General features: G+C 33.1%; 9 protein-coding genes across 9 annotated transcripts; 8 read left to right on the top strand and 1 right to left on the bottom strand.

Annotated features, from left to right (window-relative positions):
* Positions 1 to 102: 102 nt before the first annotated feature.
* On the top strand, positions 103 to 2604 carry DFA_02087 (uncharacterized protein; the record flags this gene model as incomplete). The annotated part of the gene is made up of 1 exon (XM_004357514.1): positions 103 to 2604. The coding sequence occupies one exon, from the start codon at positions 103 to 105 to the stop codon at positions 2602 to 2604; it is 2502 nt and encodes an 833-aa protein (XP_004357571.1).
* Positions 2605 to 2961: 357 nt separating this feature from the next.
* Positions 2962 to 3918, top strand: DFA_02086 (uncharacterized protein; the record flags this gene model as incomplete). The annotated part of the gene is made up of 1 exon (XM_004357513.1): positions 2962 to 3918. The coding sequence occupies one exon, from the start codon at positions 2962 to 2964 to the stop codon at positions 3916 to 3918; it is 957 nt and encodes a 318-aa protein (XP_004357570.1).
* A 319-nt stretch (positions 3919 to 4237) lies between these two features.
* DFA_02085 (uncharacterized protein) lies at positions 4238 to 5996 on the top strand (the record flags this gene model as incomplete). Its single annotated transcript, XM_004357512.1, has 5 exons — positions 4238 to 4449; positions 4524 to 4747; positions 4817 to 5059; positions 5177 to 5238; positions 5673 to 5996. The coding sequence occupies 5 exons, from the start codon at positions 4238 to 4240 to the stop codon at positions 5994 to 5996; spliced, it is 1065 nt and encodes a 354-aa protein (XP_004357569.1).
* A 206-nt stretch (positions 5997 to 6202) lies between these two features.
* On the bottom strand, positions 6203 to 9312 carry DFA_02084 (uncharacterized protein; the record flags this gene model as incomplete). The annotated part of the gene is made up of 3 exons (XM_004357511.1): positions 6203 to 8021; positions 8957 to 8982; positions 9307 to 9312. 3 exons carry the CDS (start codon positions 9310 to 9312, stop codon positions 6203 to 6205), a joined length of 1851 nt encoding a protein of 616 aa, XP_004357568.1.
* A 120-nt stretch (positions 9313 to 9432) lies between these two features.
* Positions 9433 to 13348, top strand: DFA_02083 (membrane-bound transcription factor peptidase; the record flags this gene model as incomplete). The annotated part of the gene is made up of 4 exons (XM_004357510.1): positions 9433 to 10817; positions 10900 to 11016; positions 11043 to 11073; positions 11261 to 13348. 4 exons carry the CDS (start codon positions 9433 to 9435, stop codon positions 13346 to 13348), a joined length of 3621 nt encoding a protein of 1206 aa, XP_004357567.1.
* Positions 13349 to 14154: 806 nt separating this feature from the next.
* On the top strand, positions 14155 to 16977 carry DFA_02082 (uncharacterized protein; the record flags this gene model as incomplete). Its single annotated transcript, XM_004357509.1, has 5 exons — positions 14155 to 14189; positions 14265 to 14397; positions 14519 to 15180; positions 16154 to 16288; positions 16473 to 16977. The coding sequence occupies 5 exons, from the start codon at positions 14155 to 14157 to the stop codon at positions 16975 to 16977; spliced, it is 1470 nt and encodes a 489-aa protein (XP_004357566.1).
* A 190-nt stretch (positions 16978 to 17167) lies between these two features.
* Positions 17168 to 18617, top strand: DFA_02081 (uncharacterized protein; the record flags this gene model as incomplete). Its single annotated transcript, XM_004357508.1, has 4 exons — positions 17168 to 17251; positions 17390 to 17552; positions 18284 to 18370; positions 18565 to 18617. The coding sequence occupies 4 exons, from the start codon at positions 17168 to 17170 to the stop codon at positions 18615 to 18617; spliced, it is 387 nt and encodes a 128-aa protein (XP_004357565.1).
* A 69-nt stretch (positions 18618 to 18686) lies between these two features.
* On the top strand, positions 18687 to 21040 carry DFA_02080 (uncharacterized protein; the record flags this gene model as incomplete). The annotated part of the gene is made up of 5 exons (XM_004357507.1): positions 18687 to 18721; positions 18821 to 18953; positions 19059 to 19720; positions 20344 to 20371; positions 20984 to 21040. The coding sequence occupies 5 exons, from the start codon at positions 18687 to 18689 to the stop codon at positions 21038 to 21040; spliced, it is 915 nt and encodes a 304-aa protein (XP_004357564.1).
* Positions 21041 to 21353: 313 nt separating this feature from the next.
* On the top strand, positions 21354 to 21682 carry DFA_02079 (uncharacterized protein; the record flags this gene model as incomplete). The annotated part of the gene is made up of 2 exons (XM_004357506.1): positions 21354 to 21532; positions 21616 to 21682. The coding sequence occupies 2 exons, from the start codon at positions 21354 to 21356 to the stop codon at positions 21680 to 21682; spliced, it is 246 nt and encodes an 81-aa protein (XP_004357563.1).
* Between the last annotated feature and the right edge of the window lie 41 nt (positions 21683 to 21723).

Below are 21723 nucleotides of genomic sequence, written 5' to 3'. Positions count from 1 at the left end.
AAAGAACTCTAAAAAAACTCTTCAAACCATGTTTATTGAAGAATGTAATAGTAATAATTATTTAGAGAGATACACATAGATAGATAGAGAGAGATAGATAATATGATAGATAATACAACACTTATTAAATCAGTATTATGTAATATACATTTAATAAAGTTGATTGGTCATTACTCGAGATATATCAATTACAAGATTAAAGGTGAACTTCGAAACCATAATCGTGGTAATGGAGATGACGATGATCAAGACTTTGATCATTGGGCAGAACTGTCACTCGACTGTCTACTGTCAAACAGCGTCAGTTTGTTTCTTGGCAAATTGAATCAAATCTATCAACATCGACAAGATATTGGGTATGGAGACTACACACCCAAACCAGAAGAAGTGGTTACTGTAAAGACAATACAAGAGTTTCTAAAGAGAGTACCTAGTCACCGACAATTCTTTAAATTGGTCGAGTTGGAACGTGTCATGTTTCTCAATTGTCTCGAACAAGATGTCAAGTTGGTCGATGTCTACTGTACAGCCGTTGTCACTACTACGGGTAACCCATACCCATTCATCGATTGTCGGTTAGTTGAAGCACTCTACGAGATGGGGTTCAAAAGTGATAGAATGTCAGAGTATATCTTGATACAGGGTAGTCGTGCAACCAGTCTCCTACCACTCATTGAAGATGACTCTGAACGTAGTCTTGTAGTAGAGTTACTTGACACTTATCAAAAATATGATCCATCATCATCATCATTTACAGTACCGCCAGGGTGGTGTCTACCGCCACCCAAAACACTCGTGCTTGCTGAATACCTAGCATACCACGAACACCCTTCAAAAGAACGTAAATGGGTACAAATCCTATTACTCAACTTTATGTTGCAACTCAAACAGAGTACATCGTGGATTGGCAGTATCTCAATGAAACAAGAGAAAAAGAATCAACAGTTGCGTGATGTCTATGGAGCAGGGTACGCATCGGTCATCATGGAGCTTGTGCGTAGCTATCAAACCAACAGACAACAAATAACACAAATCTACAACTTGGATTACCTCAAAATCATTGCCATGTCGAAAGCACGGGATGGCTGGACCAGACAATTTAAAACACTCTTTAGCACGGCCATTGAAAAAAAGGATCACGATATGGCAACATTCATTCTTAAAAGATTACCAGATCTAGATTACATATCAATAGATCGTTGTACATTACTCTATTTTAAAGGTTTAATTCATTTTATTAAATTATTTATTAATCATCCAAATTTTAATTATTATTATCAACAAAATCAACAAATTCAACAAAACAATAATAATAACCAAAATAATAATAATAATAATAATCAAAATAATAATAATGATACTGATAATGATACAGATGAAACTATTAGTCAAGAAATGATTAAATTTTTAATTACAATTAAATGGTTTCATTTTATAAAGACGGCAATTAGAAATAACTTTTTGGAGATTATTGTTTGGACAAGAACAAGATTGGATAATTTGGAAGAGGTTTGGAAACATTTACAAAAGAAAAAGAAACCAATTACAAATGTACAAACCAATATCAAGAATCGTCACTTTTTTGGATTTGTTCCTAATAATCCGTATGGTCTAGTTGAAGCTCTGCCAACCGATCGACAAGAAGCAGTCGTTTCACCAGACGATATGGAATGTTTTCAATATTGTATTGAACATGATCTAATTTATAATGATTGTGATACTGATGCCGATCTCTATTCACAAAAACCATTTGGTGAATATTTGTATCTTAAAAAAGTTTGGTTACGTCAAAAGGAAGGAGATGGTGTTACTTTGGAAAAAGTAGAAAGTGGAGATAATGACAATGACAATATCAATGACAATGATCCATCATCACCATCCTTTATGACTATTGATCAAGATAGTGGATTCAACGATAAACAAATGGAGTTGTTGGCAAGGTATCGTAGTGAAACTACTAAATGTTATCCATTAGGGTTAGCCTATTATTTTGGTGACGTTGATTTTATAAAATATCTTGAACAACGTAAACCTACAATTATAACATTGTTGGATGCAACAAATTTGTTAGAGTACACAAGTATTTACAGTATCGATAGTTTAATCAAGGTGACTGAAGTGATTGACAATCTATTGCAAATATATCGACCCAATTTGGTTGGTGTTTTAGAATTAATGTTGATCAATCACAAACAACATTTTGGAGCAAGGGCTGTTGAACATCTATTGGTACAATTGGCTCGTCAACAAAAATACATCCCATTCAAGATTATGGATTTGTTGGTCGATGAATTTTGTATGCTATCAAGTACTATTGGTAATCACAAGAGTGATAATATACTACATTCTCGTCTTCACATTACATTGTATTGTCTAAGATATGGATATCACCAATTATTGGACAAGATGGAAGTCATTGACGACAAACTATTCAATGCAGTCTTGACACGTCTAGACAACCCATCAAACCCTTACTACTTTGATGAACAAGACCATATATACACCAATTACCCCACTTTACTAGAGCTGATAGACACTCAATTCAACCAATACTTTAATGATTATCCAATGGCAAAAAGATCTTTTAAAAATAAAGTTAAATAAATAAATAAGTTACCTTCGAAATGATTAAGTTTGTGAAGTTCATTATCTTGTACAATATTACTTTTTGGAGATTAGTTTAGTTTAGAGGTAAAGTCAATAGATAGTTCTTCGGCTTGGGAATATGTACGTTTTGAAATCAAAGTACTTGATTAGTCGGGATGAAGTTTAATACCACCCGGCTGCCCGAAAATGAATGCGCGAACCGACACCTCTTCAACATTAAAAGCTCGTTTGTAAAAGGGATGAGGTGGGAAAACAGTTTATAATCGAATGGTGTTCTATTATAAACTTGTTATGATGAAGATCATCATAATGATGATTCATTTCTAAATTTGTAAAAGATAGAGATAGATAGATATGGAGTTACAAATACTTGTACCACTTATTACATACTCTGCAGAGACATTGTCTGGTAGAATATTAGAGTTTGAAGAATCAACAGTTGAAGATGCATCAACCATCACTACAGTATCATCACTTAAAAAGAGAATATCTAGCAAGTACAATGGTGATGGTGAAGTTGGAGATGACAGCCAATTCTATCTTGTACATTCATCAAGTGGAAAGAAATTAAAAGATGAAGAGTTACTTAAACAATCTTTAACCTCGACCAACTCTAATAATAATGATGATGATAGTAGTAATAAGTTTAGAATTCGTAGATACCATTATAGTTGTTTTGTAGAACACTGGATTGGAATCTATCAATTGACAACTTTGTGGAGATGGGTTGCACGTGTCAGTACTGTTATCGTGTGCAGTTTGTTTATTGCATCGTTGTCACAGATATCATTCTTTCTACCGCATGCAACGACTATCCCAGTTACATTCCAAACACTTGCTATCTTTTTAGTTGCGTCACTTGCCGGGTGGAGGATGGGTACTCTGTCAGTACTATTGTATCTATTGGAAGGTTTGATGGGTGCACCCTTCTTTACACGTCAATCCGGTGGTTACAAGGTGCTGTACGGTCCTAGCTCAGGCTACCTCTACGGGTTTGTCGTTGCAGCCTTTATCGTCGGGTTCCTTGCCGAGCGTGGTAACGACCGTGTCTACCTCTTCCACTACAAGTCGTCACTCATCTCCATGATCGTTGCCAATGTATCAATCTATATAGTCGGACTGCCCGTGCTTGCCAAGCACATTGGATGGGAGCTCGCATTCACCAAGGGTCTCGTCCCCTTCCTCGCCGGTGACGCTCTTAAAATCATCGTCGCTACCCTCCTCGTCCCATCCATTTGGAAGTTATCTGCCTTCCTCTCAAACAAAACATTTACTTTTAAAGCTGGTTTAAATTTATTTATTAATCAATAACAATCAACAAAATAATAATAATAATAATAACTTGCACACTTCACTACACACATCATCATGTCAAATTACAATAATAATAATAATAAATAATAAATAATAATAATATTAAAAATTAAAAACTATAGAGGGTGGATGATTAGTCATTTAGTGGTATTTTAATAATAATTATATTAAACAAAAAAAAAGGAAAGTAAGTATCAATCATGATGAGGATCATTAAATACTACTTACTTTTTTTTTTTATTCTTTATTTATTTACTTTATTTATTTATTTTTTCTATCTGCAAATAATAATATTTGTTTTTTTTTTTTGTAAAAGATGAATTTTAATTTAATTGAAGATTATTATTGTAAATCAAAGGAAATGAATAATGATTGGAAAGAAACATTTAAATTATTATTGTGGAAAGAAGATAATTGGAGAAATTATAATCAATTGTATCCATTCCCATCAAAACTACTTATCAATTTATTATTTTATATTTCAAGATTATATAAAATTGATACTATTAATGTTCATTATGCCATTTGGTATGTTATAAAAAAAAAAGATTAATTGATTTAATAATTCTAATTATTTTTTTCAATCATTTTTAACTATTTAGTTTAATTCAAAGATATTTAGGATTAAGAGAGATAAATAAACCAAGTCAAAAACAAAACAACATTGGTGGAACAAAAAAGAATGAAAACTTTGATGTTCAAATGTCAATATGTGCACTTAATCTCTCATGCAAGATGAATGATTCTCAATGGGAACACAATGAATCAATTAAAAAAATACTTGCAAATTATTTTTCACCAAAATCTTATTTGGAAATGGAATTGGGTAAGTCTAATTTAAATTAAATTAAATATTTATCTACTATCATTTCTAATCATTTTTTATTTATTCTAGAATTTTTAGATGTTATTAGATTATATTTAAAAATACCATTGGTTGATGAATTTGTTTGGTTGATTATGGATCATTTCTTTCCAAAGAATGATAGTCTTCGAAAGATTGCTCAACACATTATAGATTCCATTTATACCCTACCTATTCTATTGGAGAAATCTTTCACCTTGTTGGCATTATCTACCATTTGTATTGCCTATTCAATTTTCATCAAATCCAATACTTCTCAACTTATAAGATGGGGTAAGTAGAAGAAGAAATATACATACAAATATATCACTTTAAACATATATTTGTATATTTGTATACCTATTAATATTAATCATTTTATTTGTTTTTTTTTTTTTGTTCCCCACATAGCATCATTAGTATCAAACTATGAATATGAAGAGTTATCAAAGGTTGTTGAAGAATTATCAAATGTATTATTTAAAGATAATGCAATGATATTATCTTTTTTAAATATGTAATATAAAGTAAAGACAGTCGACCGATTCATTCTATTTATGAACCTTGGTGGGGAGTTCCCATCCCATTTTCAATGAAAAAAATCTTTTATTGGCTTGAAATTGGTTTTTTTATAACCGTTCAGACTTCGAGACAAGCTGATCATCAGTATCATTCTTTTGTTTTAAACGTGTAAATCTATCTTTGTACATTTATTTATTTATTTATTTATTTATTTATTAAACAATCAACAACTTATTAATTTAATCATGTCAACTGTTGGTGCCCCACAAAAGTGTCCATATTGCGGAAAAACTGTAAGGATGATGATAAAACAGAGTTTACAATGCAACAACAATAATGCAATAAAACAATTAGTAGTTTACTAATCAAATATATGATATCTTAGGTATATTTTGCCGAAAGACAATTCTATAAAGGTGCCGACTATCATCAAATCTGTCATGGTCTTTTATTAAAGGAAGAACAAGCAGCAGCCCCAAAGGTATTTGCTATTCATGAACAAATCTTTGCCAACCAAAACGAAAATAAAAAGCATGTGCATCCACTTGCTCCAACTCAAAAATACTTGGATTCACTCAATGAAGGTTCTGCTGCTGCTCCAATTAAAACTCAAACTCAACCACAATTCAGAACTTGTGGATCATGTAGAACCGAAGCAAAGAATCTTGCTGCCAACTTTTGTGCTTCATGTGGAACCAAGTTAAAATAAACAAATCAAATATACAAATCAAATACAAGAAAAAGAAAAAAAGAAATAATGAAATATTATTCAAAATCAATTCTTATTATTCAAAATTTATCAAGACAATTAATTAATTAATTTATAAGTATATAGGGATATTTTTAAAATACGATTATTTATTAATTATTAATTTTTAGGATAATTTGATTTGAAATGATGATTATTATAATTATTTATTTGGTAGTAATGGTTGTAATGAATTCACAATCACAATACCATTTAGGACAACCTGAAGGTTTCGCAGGAATAGAGGCAGGTACATATCCAATTGGACAACGAGGAGCCACCATGTTACAGGTATGTTGGGGAGTGATTGGAACACAGTCTTCGAATCGACGACATCTTTCATTGTCACGAACATAAACTGGCTTGAAGCCTGGATTACATGTGACATTGTCTTCAACACATTGGTTAAAGTAGGACGAGTCGGGCAGTCTGACATAGACCTGTTCGATAGCCAACGAGACGCTGTCGATGGTGGTTGCTCGCACCATCATGTTACTGGCCATCAACCGTCCAAAGAACCAAGCCTTGTCAATCATGGCAACATCGTGGGTGTATCGCTCACTGATAGTGTTAAAGTAGGCAGCTCCTTCACTATTAATGTTGATGGCAATCACACGAGGATTACAATCGTTTTCATTGGAAGCACAATAAAAGTTGTTGGACGTATGCAACAAATAGAATTGTTGGCGTGTAAAATAATCCTTGGTTTCAACTAGTTTGTTGGATATGGACGATTCGTTCAATTGGATGAATTTGTTTTGTTGGTTGTTGTTGTTATTGGACATTGATGCAAATGGACTGTTTGCTCCCAACACTGAATTGATCAAATCCATCGGTATTCCACTTGGACCATCTCCATTACCGTTAATATTAAGGTTAAAGTTTTCATTATCACCTCCATTATTATGTTGTTTTTGGATTTGAACTTGTTGACTATTTCCTCCACCACCTTGTTGATTATTATTTTGATTTTGGTTATAATTAAAATTAAAGTTTTCATTTCCATTATTATTATTATTTCCATTATTACCTTGATTATTATTTTGATGTTGTTGTTGGATTTGAACTTGTTGACTATTTCCACCGCCTTGTTGATTATTATTTTGGTTTTGATTATAATTAAAATTAAAGTTTCCATTTCCGTTTGGTTGTTTTGGAGGGAATAAATTAGAAAATCCATTTCCAATTCCATTTCCATTACCATTTGAATTAATATTATAATTAATGTTACTATTGCTATTACCTCCATTATGGCCACCACCATTATTATGATTGTTATTATTATTGTTATTGTTATTATTATTATTATTATTATTATTATTATTGTTATGATTTTGAGGAGGTTGAGTGGGAGGTGGTGGAGGTGGTTGGGTTGGTGGAGGTGGAGGTGGCTGAGTTGGTGGAGGTGGAGGAGGTTGAGTGGGAGGTGGGGGAGGAGGTTGAGTTGGAGGAGGTGGAGGTGGCTGAGTTGGTGGAGGTGGAGGTGGTTGAGTTGGTGGAGGTGTAGGTGGCTGGGTTGGTGGAGGTGGAGGTGGTTGATCATCATGCTGACGATTTTGTTGTTGTTGTTGACCATAATTATAACTATTATAATTAAAATTATTATTTACATTTGATGATGGTTGAGCTGGAGTTTGATCATAATTATTTTGTTGATTATAATTGTAATTGTTATTATAATTATTTTGGTTGTTTGTATTTGAACCTCCATTATTATTATTATTATTATTATTTTCATTTGTTTGTTGTTGATCATTTACATTTTGACCAGTTGGATATTGATCGTATTGTGGTAGATTGAGATAACGGAATAGGTCACACACCATGAAATAGGTTTTTGAAAGATCGGATTGATATTTTACCAAATAACCTCCAATGATGTTGTCTTGGTCTCTGTTACTAAACATGCCTGGTGAGAGATTGGTGGTCGTGTTGAATAGGATATCCGATACGAATATCTCACTCTCTTCGTGTTGATGGTTGATTCTGGTGATCCAGTAGCCTCCACACCCCTTTGGCAAGTTACACCCATTGACAGGTTGTCTTCGATATGTGTAATAGTTGGTGTTTGGTACTTGTACCACCAGTGTAGAACTGGTAGGTTGTAATAACAACGTCAGTACTCTTATTATTAAAATTATTAATAGTTTCATAATTCCATAAACAAATAAATAAAATAATAATAAGTTGATAATGATTATTATTGTTATTATTATTTGACGATTGTATATTTATATTTATATTTATATTTATATGTTTCCATCACCATCATCATCATCCCAACAACAAGTTGCTCCCCATTCCCATTCCCATTGCTGTGCAGTCATTGAATGATACAATTTACGTTGATCCATTACCCAGCAATGGTGTGTTGTTGTTCAAGTATGGGTCCCTTTCTTATGGAATGCAATGTATCATTGCTAGTTCACAGAGCATATGTACATGTGCATATGGGTATGAATGAATGAATGAATTCATGAATAATTAGCTAAAAGAGAACAAGAATACAATAATCAGTAATGTTACAATCAAAAAGTAGGTTAAATTGCTATTATTATCATCATTGGTTGATGTGTGGGATGACGAACCAAATCAAATCGCTAGCGTAGTAGTTGTTGCGATGAACAGAGATGAAGAGCAGCAGCAGCAGCAGCAGCAGTAGTAGTAGTAGTGTGGTGTGAGATATGAATGAATGAATGAATGAATTATCTGTGTTGTAAAACAAATAAACCCCATTGTTGTTTATACTTGTCAATATATAGTACCACCTATATATGATGGTAATACCATTTAAATCACCTCCTCTTTCTCTCTCATCTCTTGTCTTACTGTCTGTCTGTCTGTCACATGTCAATTACATATCAGCACCTGTCGTTAAATTGTTTTGTTGATGGATTAAATAAATAAATAAACCTACTTACTTGTTTCTTCTTTCAAAGATCATCAACTTTATAGAATTACAAATAGTTGTTGTTGTTGAGTGAGGTGAGTTTGTTCACAACAAAGCTTTGCACTGAAGTCTCTTCTTAGATTACAATACAATGCATGATAATGATAGATAATGATCATAAAAAGATTAATCTACACTTTGCAAATATTCGTAGTAGCACTTGATAATAATGGGTTTCCTCTTCGATCGATCAAACCAAGTGGCTTCCCACCACAATTATAATTTCATTTTTTTCTTCGTTAGTTGGGACAATTAATACAAGTAGTAATATTTGTATATAAATATATAATCATATAAAGTGCAACAACAACAACAACATACATACATGTATATAGAATAAAAAGGATAATAATCAACTTCAACTTTATTTAGAATTGAATTGAGAGGGAGGGCATCGCGATCGTGGTTGACATATATTTGTATAATCATAAAAGAGAGATAGAGAGAATGAGAATAAGGAGACTTATTCTAATGGTACTAGTACCTTTATTAATAGCAATATACATCAACAACGGCAACAATAATAGAATCATATCGCTACTGTTTAATAACAATCAACAACAACAACTACAACAACAACTTTTAAATAATATAAATAATAATAATAATCTTGTAATTAACAACTATGAACTTTTAACTAATAATAATAATAATAACGATAATATATTTTTAACACCACCATATACTAATAATAATAATATTACAAATATATATAATAATAATAATGATTATTCTTGTACAAAACAACAACCTTCTTCTTCTTCATCTTCATCTTTAACAATTCAAAAAGATTTTATTGTAATGTTTAATAAATATTATAAACAAGATGAACATTACAATTTAATAGAATCAATATTAAAGAAGAGTCACACAACAACAACAACAACAACAACAACAACAAACAAAAAAGATAGTAATAATAATCAAAATTATAAATGGAAGATTGTAAAGAGAAATAATCCTGCATCTCATTTACCATCTGATTTTGCATTGGTATCAGTTACTATTCAACGACAACAAAGATACATAGAAAAGGATATATGTTCAATTGAAAAAGGAATATATAATCAAGAATGTGATGCATTGTTTAAAGGTGCAATTGGTGATCTTGTAAGACACGGTGGTGATTTGGTAAAGAATGTGTATCCCGATCGAAAGATATTTGGAATGGAAGCATTGGCTGAAAAGGTTAATTTTAACGATGACGACTCACATTTACACTTTGAACCACCAACATCAATAGTGTCAAGAGTACCATTTGGACGTATTCATGATGACATTCCAGAGGTTCAAAAGGAAGAGGATAGAGATGCAAAGATGTCATCCAATTCAAAACGTCAATTGTTTGCACCGGATACAACGCGAGCATCGAGTGTCACCATGTTGGATGTCGAGTCAATGTGGATGAATGGGTATACTGGCAACAAGACGGTGGTTGCTATCTTTGACACTGGACTCACTCGAAAGTCAGACTACCCATTCAACAAGGTCGTCATGGAGACTGATTGGACCGGCAAAAAGAGCACCAACGATTATTTGGGACACGGTACCTTTGTAGCAGGTATCATTGCAAGCAATCTAGAAGGGTGTCCTGGTATGGCACAAGACTCTGAACTCTACATTTACAAGGTGTTTAGTGATGAAAAAGAGTCGTTTACATCTTGGTTTTTGGATGCATTCAATCATGCCATCCAAACCAAGGTCGATGTCCTCAACCTCTCCATTGGCGGCAAGGATTATATGGACAGACCATTTGTTGAAAAAATAAGAGAAGTCACTGCTAATCGTATCACTGTAGTCTCTGCAATGGGAAATGATGGTCCTCTTTATGGGTAAGAAATATACAGTTAACTCTAAAATATATATATATTCTTTGTTTATTTACTTTTACCTTTTATATTTTATACTTTTTAGAACATTGAGTAATCCAGCAGATCAATCTGATGTGATTGGAGTTGGATCAATTAATTTTAATGGAGCAATTAGTGATTTTTCATCAAGAGGAATGACAACGTGGGAGTTGCCAGAGGGGTATGGAAGAGTCAAACCAGATGTAGTGACTTATGGAAACTCAATCTATGGATTAAAGTATGACAGGTGTCAGGCTGTTTTGTATGGGACGAGTTTGTCGGCACCTGTGGTGACTGGTGCCATCTCGTTGTTGCTGAGTAGCGTGACAGACGAGGAAAAAGAATTGTATATAAATCCGGCACTCATCAAACAGGTGTTGCTCGAGTCGGCCGAGCCGACCAAGGGTGCCAATATTTTTGAACAGGGTCGTGGTGCACTCAACGTGTTGGGTGCCTATAAACGACTCAAACAAAACATACAGGATCTCAAAGAGAGTAATCGGACGGGCAAACTACTACTACACCCCAACCGCATAAACTATGAAGAGTGTCCGTACTTTTGGCCATACTGCACACAACCACTCTACTATTCGGCCATCCCAACTATATTCAACGTGACGGTTCTCAATGGCATGGATGTATATGGAAAGATACAGTCTGTGACGTGGGAACCTGCTGTCAACGGACACTTGCTCGACATGGGATTCTCGTACGAGGAGGAGGTCTATCCATTTAGCGGACACGTTGGTATACATGTCTCGGTCAAAAAGGATGCCGAATTTTTTGGTGGTATGGTGTCTGGTGACATTAAAATCACCGTCCTCGATGCAATAGGCGGCAGTGGACAGACAGTTGCACTACCCGTCAACATACGTGTGATTCCCACACCGCCGCGCCAGAAGCGTATCCTTTGGGACCAGTTCCACAGCCTCAAGTATCCACTTGGATACTTTCCAGTCGACGAGATTGATATGATGCCCAAGGTCAAGACGTTTGATTGGGATGGTGACCACCCGCACACCAACTTTAAGCAACTCTACGAGGTGCTGCGCAAGAATGGGTACTTTGTCGAAGTGCTCGGGTCGCCGCTCACCTGTTTTGACCCCCTGCTCTACGGATCGCTGCTCATTATCGACTCTGAGGAAGAGTTTCATCCGACAGAGATCAAAAAGATCGAAGAGGATGTACGCGCAAACGGACTCAATCTGATCGTGATTGGCGATTGGTACAACGTCGACGTGTTGCAAAAGATTCAGTTCCACGACAAAAAGAGTAATCGTCATTGGGTACCTGTCACGGGCGGTGCCAATATACCGGCCGTCAACGATCTCTTGTCTAGTTTTGGTATTATTATGGGTGACTCTGTCTATGATGGTGACTTTTCACTCGGTAGTCGGTCCTCATACTACTCGTCGGGTTCCTCTATTGTCGGGTTCCCCCAAGGAGGTATTGTCGTCCAAGCAACCCTCACCGACCAAACACGTCAAATCCTCAATGGTCGTACCTCTCAACCAACCGTTCCCATCCTTGGTTTCTATCAAACTAAAGAATTTAATATTAGTTTTGATGATATAAGTAGTGGTAGTAATAATAATAATAATGGAATGTATTCAGCAGATAAATCTAAAAACAACAATCAAATCAAATATATCAATAATGAAAACTCTGATTCATTGGATCCAACAACAACCTCTACTGCTATTGATAGTAATGGTTCACCTTCATCTTCTATATCGTCCTCTCAACAGTCTGCTGGAAATAATATACTTAGTTCAGATTCACCAACATCTATACAGTCTGGTCAAGTGGTGGTGTTTGGCGATTCCAGTTGTTTTGATGAATCGACACATTGTTTTGAATCAAACGATTGCAATGGCACACCGAAAAAGAATTGTTTTTGGATGATGGAGAATATATTGGACGTGTTGCAAGGCAAGAATGTATTCGAGGTGTTCCCAGAGGCCAAGCAGCTGGCACTGCCGTTGACACCGCTCAATGAACAAACCAACCGATACGAAATTCCACTACGCCCATCCAACAATGGAGACATTGAAAAATACTCTAGAGTCACAGCACACAACGCACTCCAAAGCAGTGCATTCCAACAATGCTACAACCAACTCTACTCACAAGAAAAATACCGTTGGCACAACCTTTACAAATACGAAAATGTTTCTTGGAGCCAACGCTCTCAGATTCTTCCACCACTTGCTCAACCTCCAAGCAACCCATCTCTCTCTGTCAATGATAATAATAGTTTCTATTCCTATTACTTTATCCCCTACATCTTTGTAATCATAGCTCTTTTATTATTATTCATTCATTTTACAAGAAAGAAACCAACCTCTTCTACTTCTTCCACTAATTCTCCAATCTCCACCGGTTCCAATAGTAATGGAAACAATAGTAATGGAAACAACAACAACAATTCTTCATCGATTTCAATAACTACTTCTCCAACATTACAACGGTTACTAAATACTAATGGTGGAAAATCAGATGTTGATGTTTAAAAAATAATAATAACAAATATTTTTTTTAATAAAAAAAAGAATAAAACTCTTTTTTTTTCCAAACTACTTGTATATCCCTAAACAACTAAACAAACTACAAAATGTATATGATTGTACAAATATAATATAATATAATATAGATTAATCTATAATTTACTTTAAATGATTTTAAAAAATTAAATATTTTGGATCGTTTTCAAAGGGGTAATCAAATCAAAGGGGAAATAATAATAATATAAATTAGTTGTTTGGAATTATTATTGTTTCTACATAGATAGATAAAAGTGTGGATTATCTGTTTTGGTTCTGGGCATTCACTGCAAAAATTCATGGCTTTTTCGCAAAAAAATGATTAACTTTTTGCAGAAGGCTGACTAAAATTTTAAAAAAAGATATTTTATTTTAGTCGTTGCTTTTCCAGCTTTGCATTTGTTGTCCAAACGAGACTTGACGAAGGTTATAATGAAAATGGAGTGATTTCCCGTATTGGTTTTGGGATCATTCAATCAAACATCTCTCCTCAACTTGTATCATATCTGTCAACCTTACAAATAGAGATTCCAGTTTTATTCTGCTTGAAAATGTAACCCTGGGTCTCTCAATACACTAATAAAAGTATTTATTCTATTTCTTTGGATTATTGAATATTAATTTGATTTATTTTGATTTATTTTAAAATATGGAATTAATTTAGAGTTGGATCACTATAAAATCATCGATTTGGTCATTAGAATTTCAAATCATTTAATTATCAATCACCAATATTTAAACAATTAACATCAACTAAACCAATACAACTAATTAAAATGCCTCTCCCACTCCCAGCCAGAAAGAACCTCAAGTATGTTCCTCTCCATCCATTATTACCCCATACCTATTTTTTTGTCTAATATCTTTAATTTTTTTTCTATTCTAGGGAACACGAACAATTCCTCGCTGATGCTCACACCAAGATCAAGAATGTTTTAGGTCTTGAATGGACTATTGAGTTTGACTTTGAAGCTATTCTCGCTGCTGTATCTGATCCAAAATGGGTTGGTGGTGACTTGGTAAATATTATTAATTAAAAAAAATAACCAAATAACTATTCTATTTTTTAAAAAACATTTACTAACCTTTTTTTCAAAAATATTATTACACCAACTACTATATTTATATTTTTAATCTTAGGGTGATTTGTTTTACAAAAGAGTAGCAGTATTCATTGGTGAAAACATTGAAAGATTGTCAAACAAGGATTCAAGCATCAAGGAAAGTTTGATTGCCAATAATACAAACAAAAAGGTTGTTGTATCTATTGTTGCCAAGGTTCCAAATTCTTCATATTGGCAATATGTATTTGAGAATGGATCGTTATCAGTTTATGGATGTCCATCTCTTGCCAATATGGATACTGTCAAGTACCTCGACTTTGAAATCCCATCTGGTAGTATCTATTCGATGAAGGCATTACTCAACATCAAGAGTGTCAAGCCCAAGTATGATGAAGCTTTTGCTACTCTCAAAAAGGTTACCTCTGCCGACTGGACCCTAGACCAAGCCTCTGTTGATGAATTCTATGGTGTTGCCAAGGAAAAGTATGATACCATCATTGGTGACCTCGTCGCTGAAGTATTATTGGCTGTTGCATTCAATGTTGAGACCCGTGGCAAGGAGGAAATGGTATTGGAAGCATTCAATGAAGCCACTTCCAATCACACCATCGTATTCCGTTATGTCAAGGCATCATCATCTGACTGGATCTGGTCATTTGACAATGGATCACTTGTCCTCACTTACAGAGCTATTTCTAATCTCTCTGAAAACAAGTACCATGATTTCGAAAAGTTATTGTAAATCTTTTAATCAATGTATTTATAATACACTTATTAAATTAAATTAAATTAATTAATTAAATAAATAAATACCAATATATATAAAATAACCAAACAGGTTGTGAATTGCCTGAAACAAATGTTTGAAAAAAAAAGTAAAAAATCGATCAATCTTTTTTATGATCGTAACAACTACTATCAAATATATACTGATTCGTAATAACGACGATAACAACGATAACAACAACAACAAAAACAACAATCTAATCCAATATGTAGCTAGTATTTGTTTAGATCATCAACAACATTATATTCAGCAAGTCCTCTCTTGTTCTTTCCCAAACAACGAACAAACAATTTATTATAATATGCACATTCTATTCAATTCTGTTCTATTATAATACACAATCTCGTACAACTCTTACCAGTGGATGACATCACGACTTCATTTCTCTTTCATGAGAACTTACTTGTTTCGGGGGACCTGTTGTAGATCGATGCTTGCTCGTTGTCTTGTCGCAGGGGCACCACAAAAAATAGGATCAAGCCGAGGTCCGAGATATTTTTAGAGGTATGAATTTCCGAAACTCTTTGTATGTAATCACAGAAATACAAGTCATTTCCACCAAAACTCGAAGATGATCATCAATGGACCTAAACATTTATATATCCAAAATTCCTTTCAATGTAAAAGGTTAAATAGTTGTTTTTTTTTTTTTATTTCTCTAGAATGCGATGATGGATGATTGGTCTATTTAAATGTGCGAGCTAAACACCTCCTCATCTCATCTTATAATGTTCTTATACAAGATTAGATAATATAAATCAAGAAAAAGAGAGAGAGCGAGAGAGAAAGAGAAGAATGGAATAATATAGCAGCCAATATTTTTGGATATACTGGAGTTGTTTTTTGGAGTGTCCAACTCATACCACAAATCATATACAATTTTATGAAAGAGACTACAGATGGTGTATCATTTCTTTGTTTTAGTTGTTGGTTTTTATATGCTGTCATATTTTTCCCCTATCTCATAGCCACTGATAAAGAGGCTCCTCTTATTCTTCAAGTTGCCCTCTTCCTATTTTTAATTTTATTTATTCTAGCTCAATATTATTATTATGACAAGTATGTAAAAATGAACATTCATTAATGAATATATAATAATATAATATAATATAATATAATATAATATAATATAATCAACCTTTAAGATATTAATTATTATTTAATATTAAATATTAATTATTAAATTTGTTTAAAAAAAAAAAAAAAGACGAATGAAAATAGGAAAATTATTGATTGTATTTAGTATAGTATTTATTTTGGCAGCTGGTGTAGCATATGGTCTCTATGCTTTATTGGATCATTACAAAGAACATGAATTTGAAATTTCACTGACCATTAATATTGTATCTGCTTGTTTGATGGCTGCTGGATTCATCCCAGCTGTTTATGAAATTATCCAAGCTCAATCTGCTGAAGGTCTAAGTCGTCCCTATGTCGTATTGGACTTTGTAGGAGGAATTGCATCGATCTTGTCGTTGATTTTTGTCACTCCCTTTGATTACCTTGCCTTTGCCAACTTTTTAATCGTACCTATTTTCGAAGGAACCATTTTCTTTTTAAGTTACTATTATGGAACGCAAGTCAAGACGCATGGAGTTCAATATGGCGACGAGGAAGAGCAAGTATGGGTAAAGCCATTACGATTTAACCGTAGTTTAACAAGATCACATAGAGCCACTACCAGAGCACGTCGAGATACTCAAATGCCAGCAAAAAAGACAGACACCAGATTATCGGTCATTGTCTAACTATATAACTAAAGAAAATCAAAAGATTCAATGCAATCCTGTAACTCTATAAATAAATAAATAAATTATTAACATTCTTTAATTTTCCTTTTTTTTTTTTTTTTTACACATACAGATAGAGTATATTAGATAGTTGTCAAGTGATATGTATTCAACAATACTGACAATGATGTCGTAATACCACTATACTATGGATCTATTTATCATTTGTTATCCTCATATCCACATCAATGGGTCTGCACCATTTGCGCTTGCAAAACTAAGATGCTTGGGCGTACAATAACACATAATCGAGAGACGCTGTTCCAACTTCAACATTTAAAGCAAATTACAATGTAATAACCCTTTGTTGCAGTAAGTAAATCAAATCCCTCTACGAGAACGATACTTATATATTCATACTTATATACAGATGATTATGCTGGTTGTTAAAAGATCATGCGCGAATTGTACGACCCGTACTCGTTTGACCAAGGCTGCACATTCTACAGTATATATTGCGCAATATTATATTATTCCACCAATATTCATTCGTCTGCGCAACTGGTGGAATAATATAATATTGAAGAAGAATAGTAAATGAAGAAATCAAAGATTGGCCCTTTTTATTAAAGAAAATAATGATAGAAATGGTATTTCACAACGCAAAAGACCTATTTAACTATTTTTTTTTTAAAATTATATATTTTTATTTATCCTTCTTCTATCACTGGTTATCATCTATAACTACAAAACTCGTTCATGTTCATTAATATTAATAAATTCTACCATTTAATATCTTTAAAAAAGTGATGTGGCTTTTCTTTTAGGGACTGAGAATATTAAATATTCTTCGTCCCTAAAACTTCTACATTTTTTTTCTATATTAATTAATATCTAGGAAAGATGAAAAAATATATCATTATTTTTGTTATATTTGGGTAATTATAAAAAAAAAGAAAACTTTTTTTTCAAACTACCTTCACAAGTGTCTAATAAACCTTGTGAACTAAATATAATAAACACAACTAAATATAAAAGTATATGATTGCAAAAATATAATATAAATACTAGTAATTTATACTTTTGTATTAATAAAAATAAAATGTTTTGGATCATACTAAAGGGTGTAATCAAATATGAAAAGATAAATAATATAAATTAATTGTTTGGAATTATTATTGTTTCTCCATAGATAGATAAAAGTGTGGATTATCTGTTTTGGTTCTGGGCATTCACTGCAAAAATTCATGGCTTTTTCGCAAAAAAATGATTAACTTTTTGCAGAAGGCTGACTAAAATTTTAAAAAAAGATATTTTATTTTAGTCTTTGATTTCTTTTCCAGCTTTAAATTTGATGTCCAATCGAGACTTGACGAAGGTTATAATGAAAATGAAGTGATTTCCCGTATTGGTATTGGGATCATTCAATCAAAGATCCCCTCAACAGGTATCATCCCCTCAACCTTATAGATTCCAGTTTTATTCTGCTTGAAAATGTACCCCAACTCTCTCAATATACTATTAAAAGTATTTATTGTATTTATTTGGATTATTGAATATTAATTTGAATTATTTTGATTTAAATAAAATATGGAATTAATTTAGAGTTGGATCACTATAAAATCATCGATTTGGTCAGTAGAATTTCAAATCATTAAATTATCATCAATCATCATATATTAAACAATCAACAACAACTAAACCAAAACAATTAATTTAAAATTAAAATGCCTCTCCCACTCCCAGCCAGAAAGAACCTCAAGTATGTTCATCTCTATCCATCATTACCCCCTACCTATTTTTTAATGTCTAATAAATATCTTTATTCTTTTCTTTTTTTAATTTTTTTTCTTTTTTCTAGGGAACACGAACAATTCCTCGCTGATGCTCACACCAAGATCAAGAATGTTTTAGGTCTTGAATGGACTATTGAGTTTGACTTTGAAGCTATTCTCGCTGCTGTATCTGATCCAAAATGGGTTGGTGGTGACTTGGTAAATATTAATTAATTAAACCATCTTTTACTTTTTACTTTTCTTTTAAACAATTACTAACCTTTTATCCATCAAAAATATTCTTACTATTATTATAATTTATAGGGTGATTTGTTTTACAAAAGAGTAGCAGTATTCATTGGTGAAAACATTGAAAGATTGTCAAACAAGGATTCAAGCATCAAGGAAAGTTTGATTGCCAATAATACAAACAAAAAGGTTGTTGTATCTATTGTTGCCAAGGTTCCAAATTCTTCATATTGGCAATATGTATTTGAGAATGGATCGTTATCAGTTTATGGATGTCCATCTCTTGCCAATATGGATACTGTCAAGTACCTTGACTTTGAAATCCCATCTGGTAGCATCTATTCGATGAAGGCATTACTCAACATCAAGAGTGTCAAGCCCAAGTATGATGAAGCTTTTGCTACTCTCAAAAAGGTTACCTCTGCCGACTGGACCCTAGACCAAGCCTCTGTCGATGAATTCTATGGTGTTGCCAAGGAAAAGTATGATACCATCATTGGTGACCTCGTCGCTGAAGTATTATTGGCTGTTGCATTCAATGTTGAGACCCGTGGCAAGGAGGAAATGGTATTGGAAGCATTCAATGAAGCCACTTCCAATCACACCATCGTATTCCGTTATGTCAAGGAATCACCATCTTACTGGATCTGGTCATTTGACAATGGATCACTTGTCCTCACTTACAGAGCTATTACCAATCTCTCTGATAACAAGTACCATGATTTCGAAAAGTTATTGTAAATCTGATTCATATTATTCAATCGATCACTTTCGATTCACTATCATAAATTTAGTTAATAAATAATGATTTAAATTTTGATTATCTTTCAACCAATTATATTTACCACTAATGATTCATTCTGTTTATCTTTTTTGATGGTTTTGACAACACCATCAGAAATTTGATGGTGCTCAGCTCAGCTACTCTATTTTTTGTACATTTTCATTGTAATCATGGTGAGTTGCTAATTAATTTTTCATTGCATATTGATCATCGTTTGGGTACCCATATCAAAATAACCTGCTCATCCTTGCTCTAATATTTGTACCACAATATTCGATCATTATTTTAATTATAACCATTCAGTAAATCGAGAAACCCTATTATTATTAATCGAAAACTTTTGATACAACAACAACAAAATGAATAAACTTTTATATTTATTTGGTGTATTTTCCTTGTTATTGGGTTTGACTGTCAAGGTTGAATCACAACTGGGGTGTGAATGGGATTGTAAATATCCATTAAATTGGTATAACTTTTGCAAGACTTTTTGGAAATATCCAGTTTGCATGTCACAGTATGTTGCGTATCCATCCAAGTTGTCATTTTACTAAACTTTTTTTTTTCTTTGTTTAGATGGACAACTGACCGTAAAGCATGTGAAGTTATTTGTCAAAAATACAGGGGGACATATTTTTGCACTGAAGTTAAAAAAAAATTCCTAGACAATCCAAGCCATAAATAAATCTGATCGATTGTTAAACTAATTTAGAACTCTAAGAGAAAAAATTATTCATCATTAAAATTGAGGTAATTTCACCCCTTTCTTGTCTTGTGAAATACATACATAACATGTACTTGATCTCATCCTCGGGTCAGATGTCATTCTGAGAGTAAAAACAAACAATTGCCGTTGCATGGAAATGACAGTGGTTGTCATTTGGAATTCATTTTTAACACATTCGACCCCACAATGAGAGAGGGGAGGTTAATTTCGTACTGGTATACATGAGTGGGATTTCCTTTGTCATATAAAAACTGCAACGATAGACACTCTCAGAATGTGCCGTCATTTATTGTCAATAGATACCCCATATCCTCTAAGTAGGTGGTGATTATAATTTCCTCTCTCCTGAAATGATTTTGATTTACCCCTTTCCTCATCAAACCCTCGCATTAGAAAATCATCATTTCATTTTCATTGTTATTGTAAAACATCTATGGTAATCCTCAACCTTACAAAGTGATGATCCTATTCTATTTTTTGATTTTGTAGAATAGAGGTGGTCATTGGAAAGTTCAAGAATTTGAAATTGCAATGAACATGTTTTAATATGAGAAAAAAATCAAGTGGTTTTAAAAGAGAGGGTTGTTTAACTGTTTGTTGATGTGGTTTCTATTTTTCTCACTGTTGAGTGATGAGGGTCAAATTGGATAGCAATGGGATGATAAGATCGATCTTAGATGATGGATCTATCTCATTAATGAAATTATACATTAGCGGTCACAAAAGAGTGATAAAATTCAAATTGGATTGGATTAAAAATTGTAAAACCAAAAAGTATAAAATGGACCAGCTCACCATAATTAAAATCTCTATTCTCAATTTCTAAACTTTATCAAACAACCAACAACAATATCAAATCATGAATAAATTATATTTAATGGTCGCATTAACCTTGCTCTTGGCAATGGCTGCAATGGTCGAATCCAAAAACCAGCTTTTGGAACCAGGTGTTGATTGTACTGCTGCTTGTGCATCGGCATCAACTTGGGCCTCTATGTGCACTGGTGTAATTTATTCTGATAAATACTGTGGAATTAGGTATGTTGAAAATAACGAGCTCAACTTCTTTTGGATACATTCTTACTTATGTTGTACTTTATGTTTTTCAATCTTATTTTTAGTTATGTAACTGACAAGGCCGAATGCAAGCATAGATGTCTCCAATTAACTGGTCAAAGATTGTTCTAAAAATGTTAAGAAAGGACACAACAAACAAGATCAAGAAGAAG

The sequence above is a fragment of the Cavenderia fasciculata genome (genome assembly GCF_000203815.1).
Source record: "Cavenderia fasciculata unplaced genomic scaffold Scf_Dfasci-G-b-126g04.f1-5, whole genome shotgun sequence".
Taxonomy (NCBI): Eukaryota; Evosea; class Eumycetozoa; order Acytosteliales; family Cavenderiaceae; genus Cavenderia; species Cavenderia fasciculata.
The sequence above is the reverse complement of the archived record's forward strand: the minus strand, read 5'-3'. Positions and strand labels throughout refer to the sequence as shown.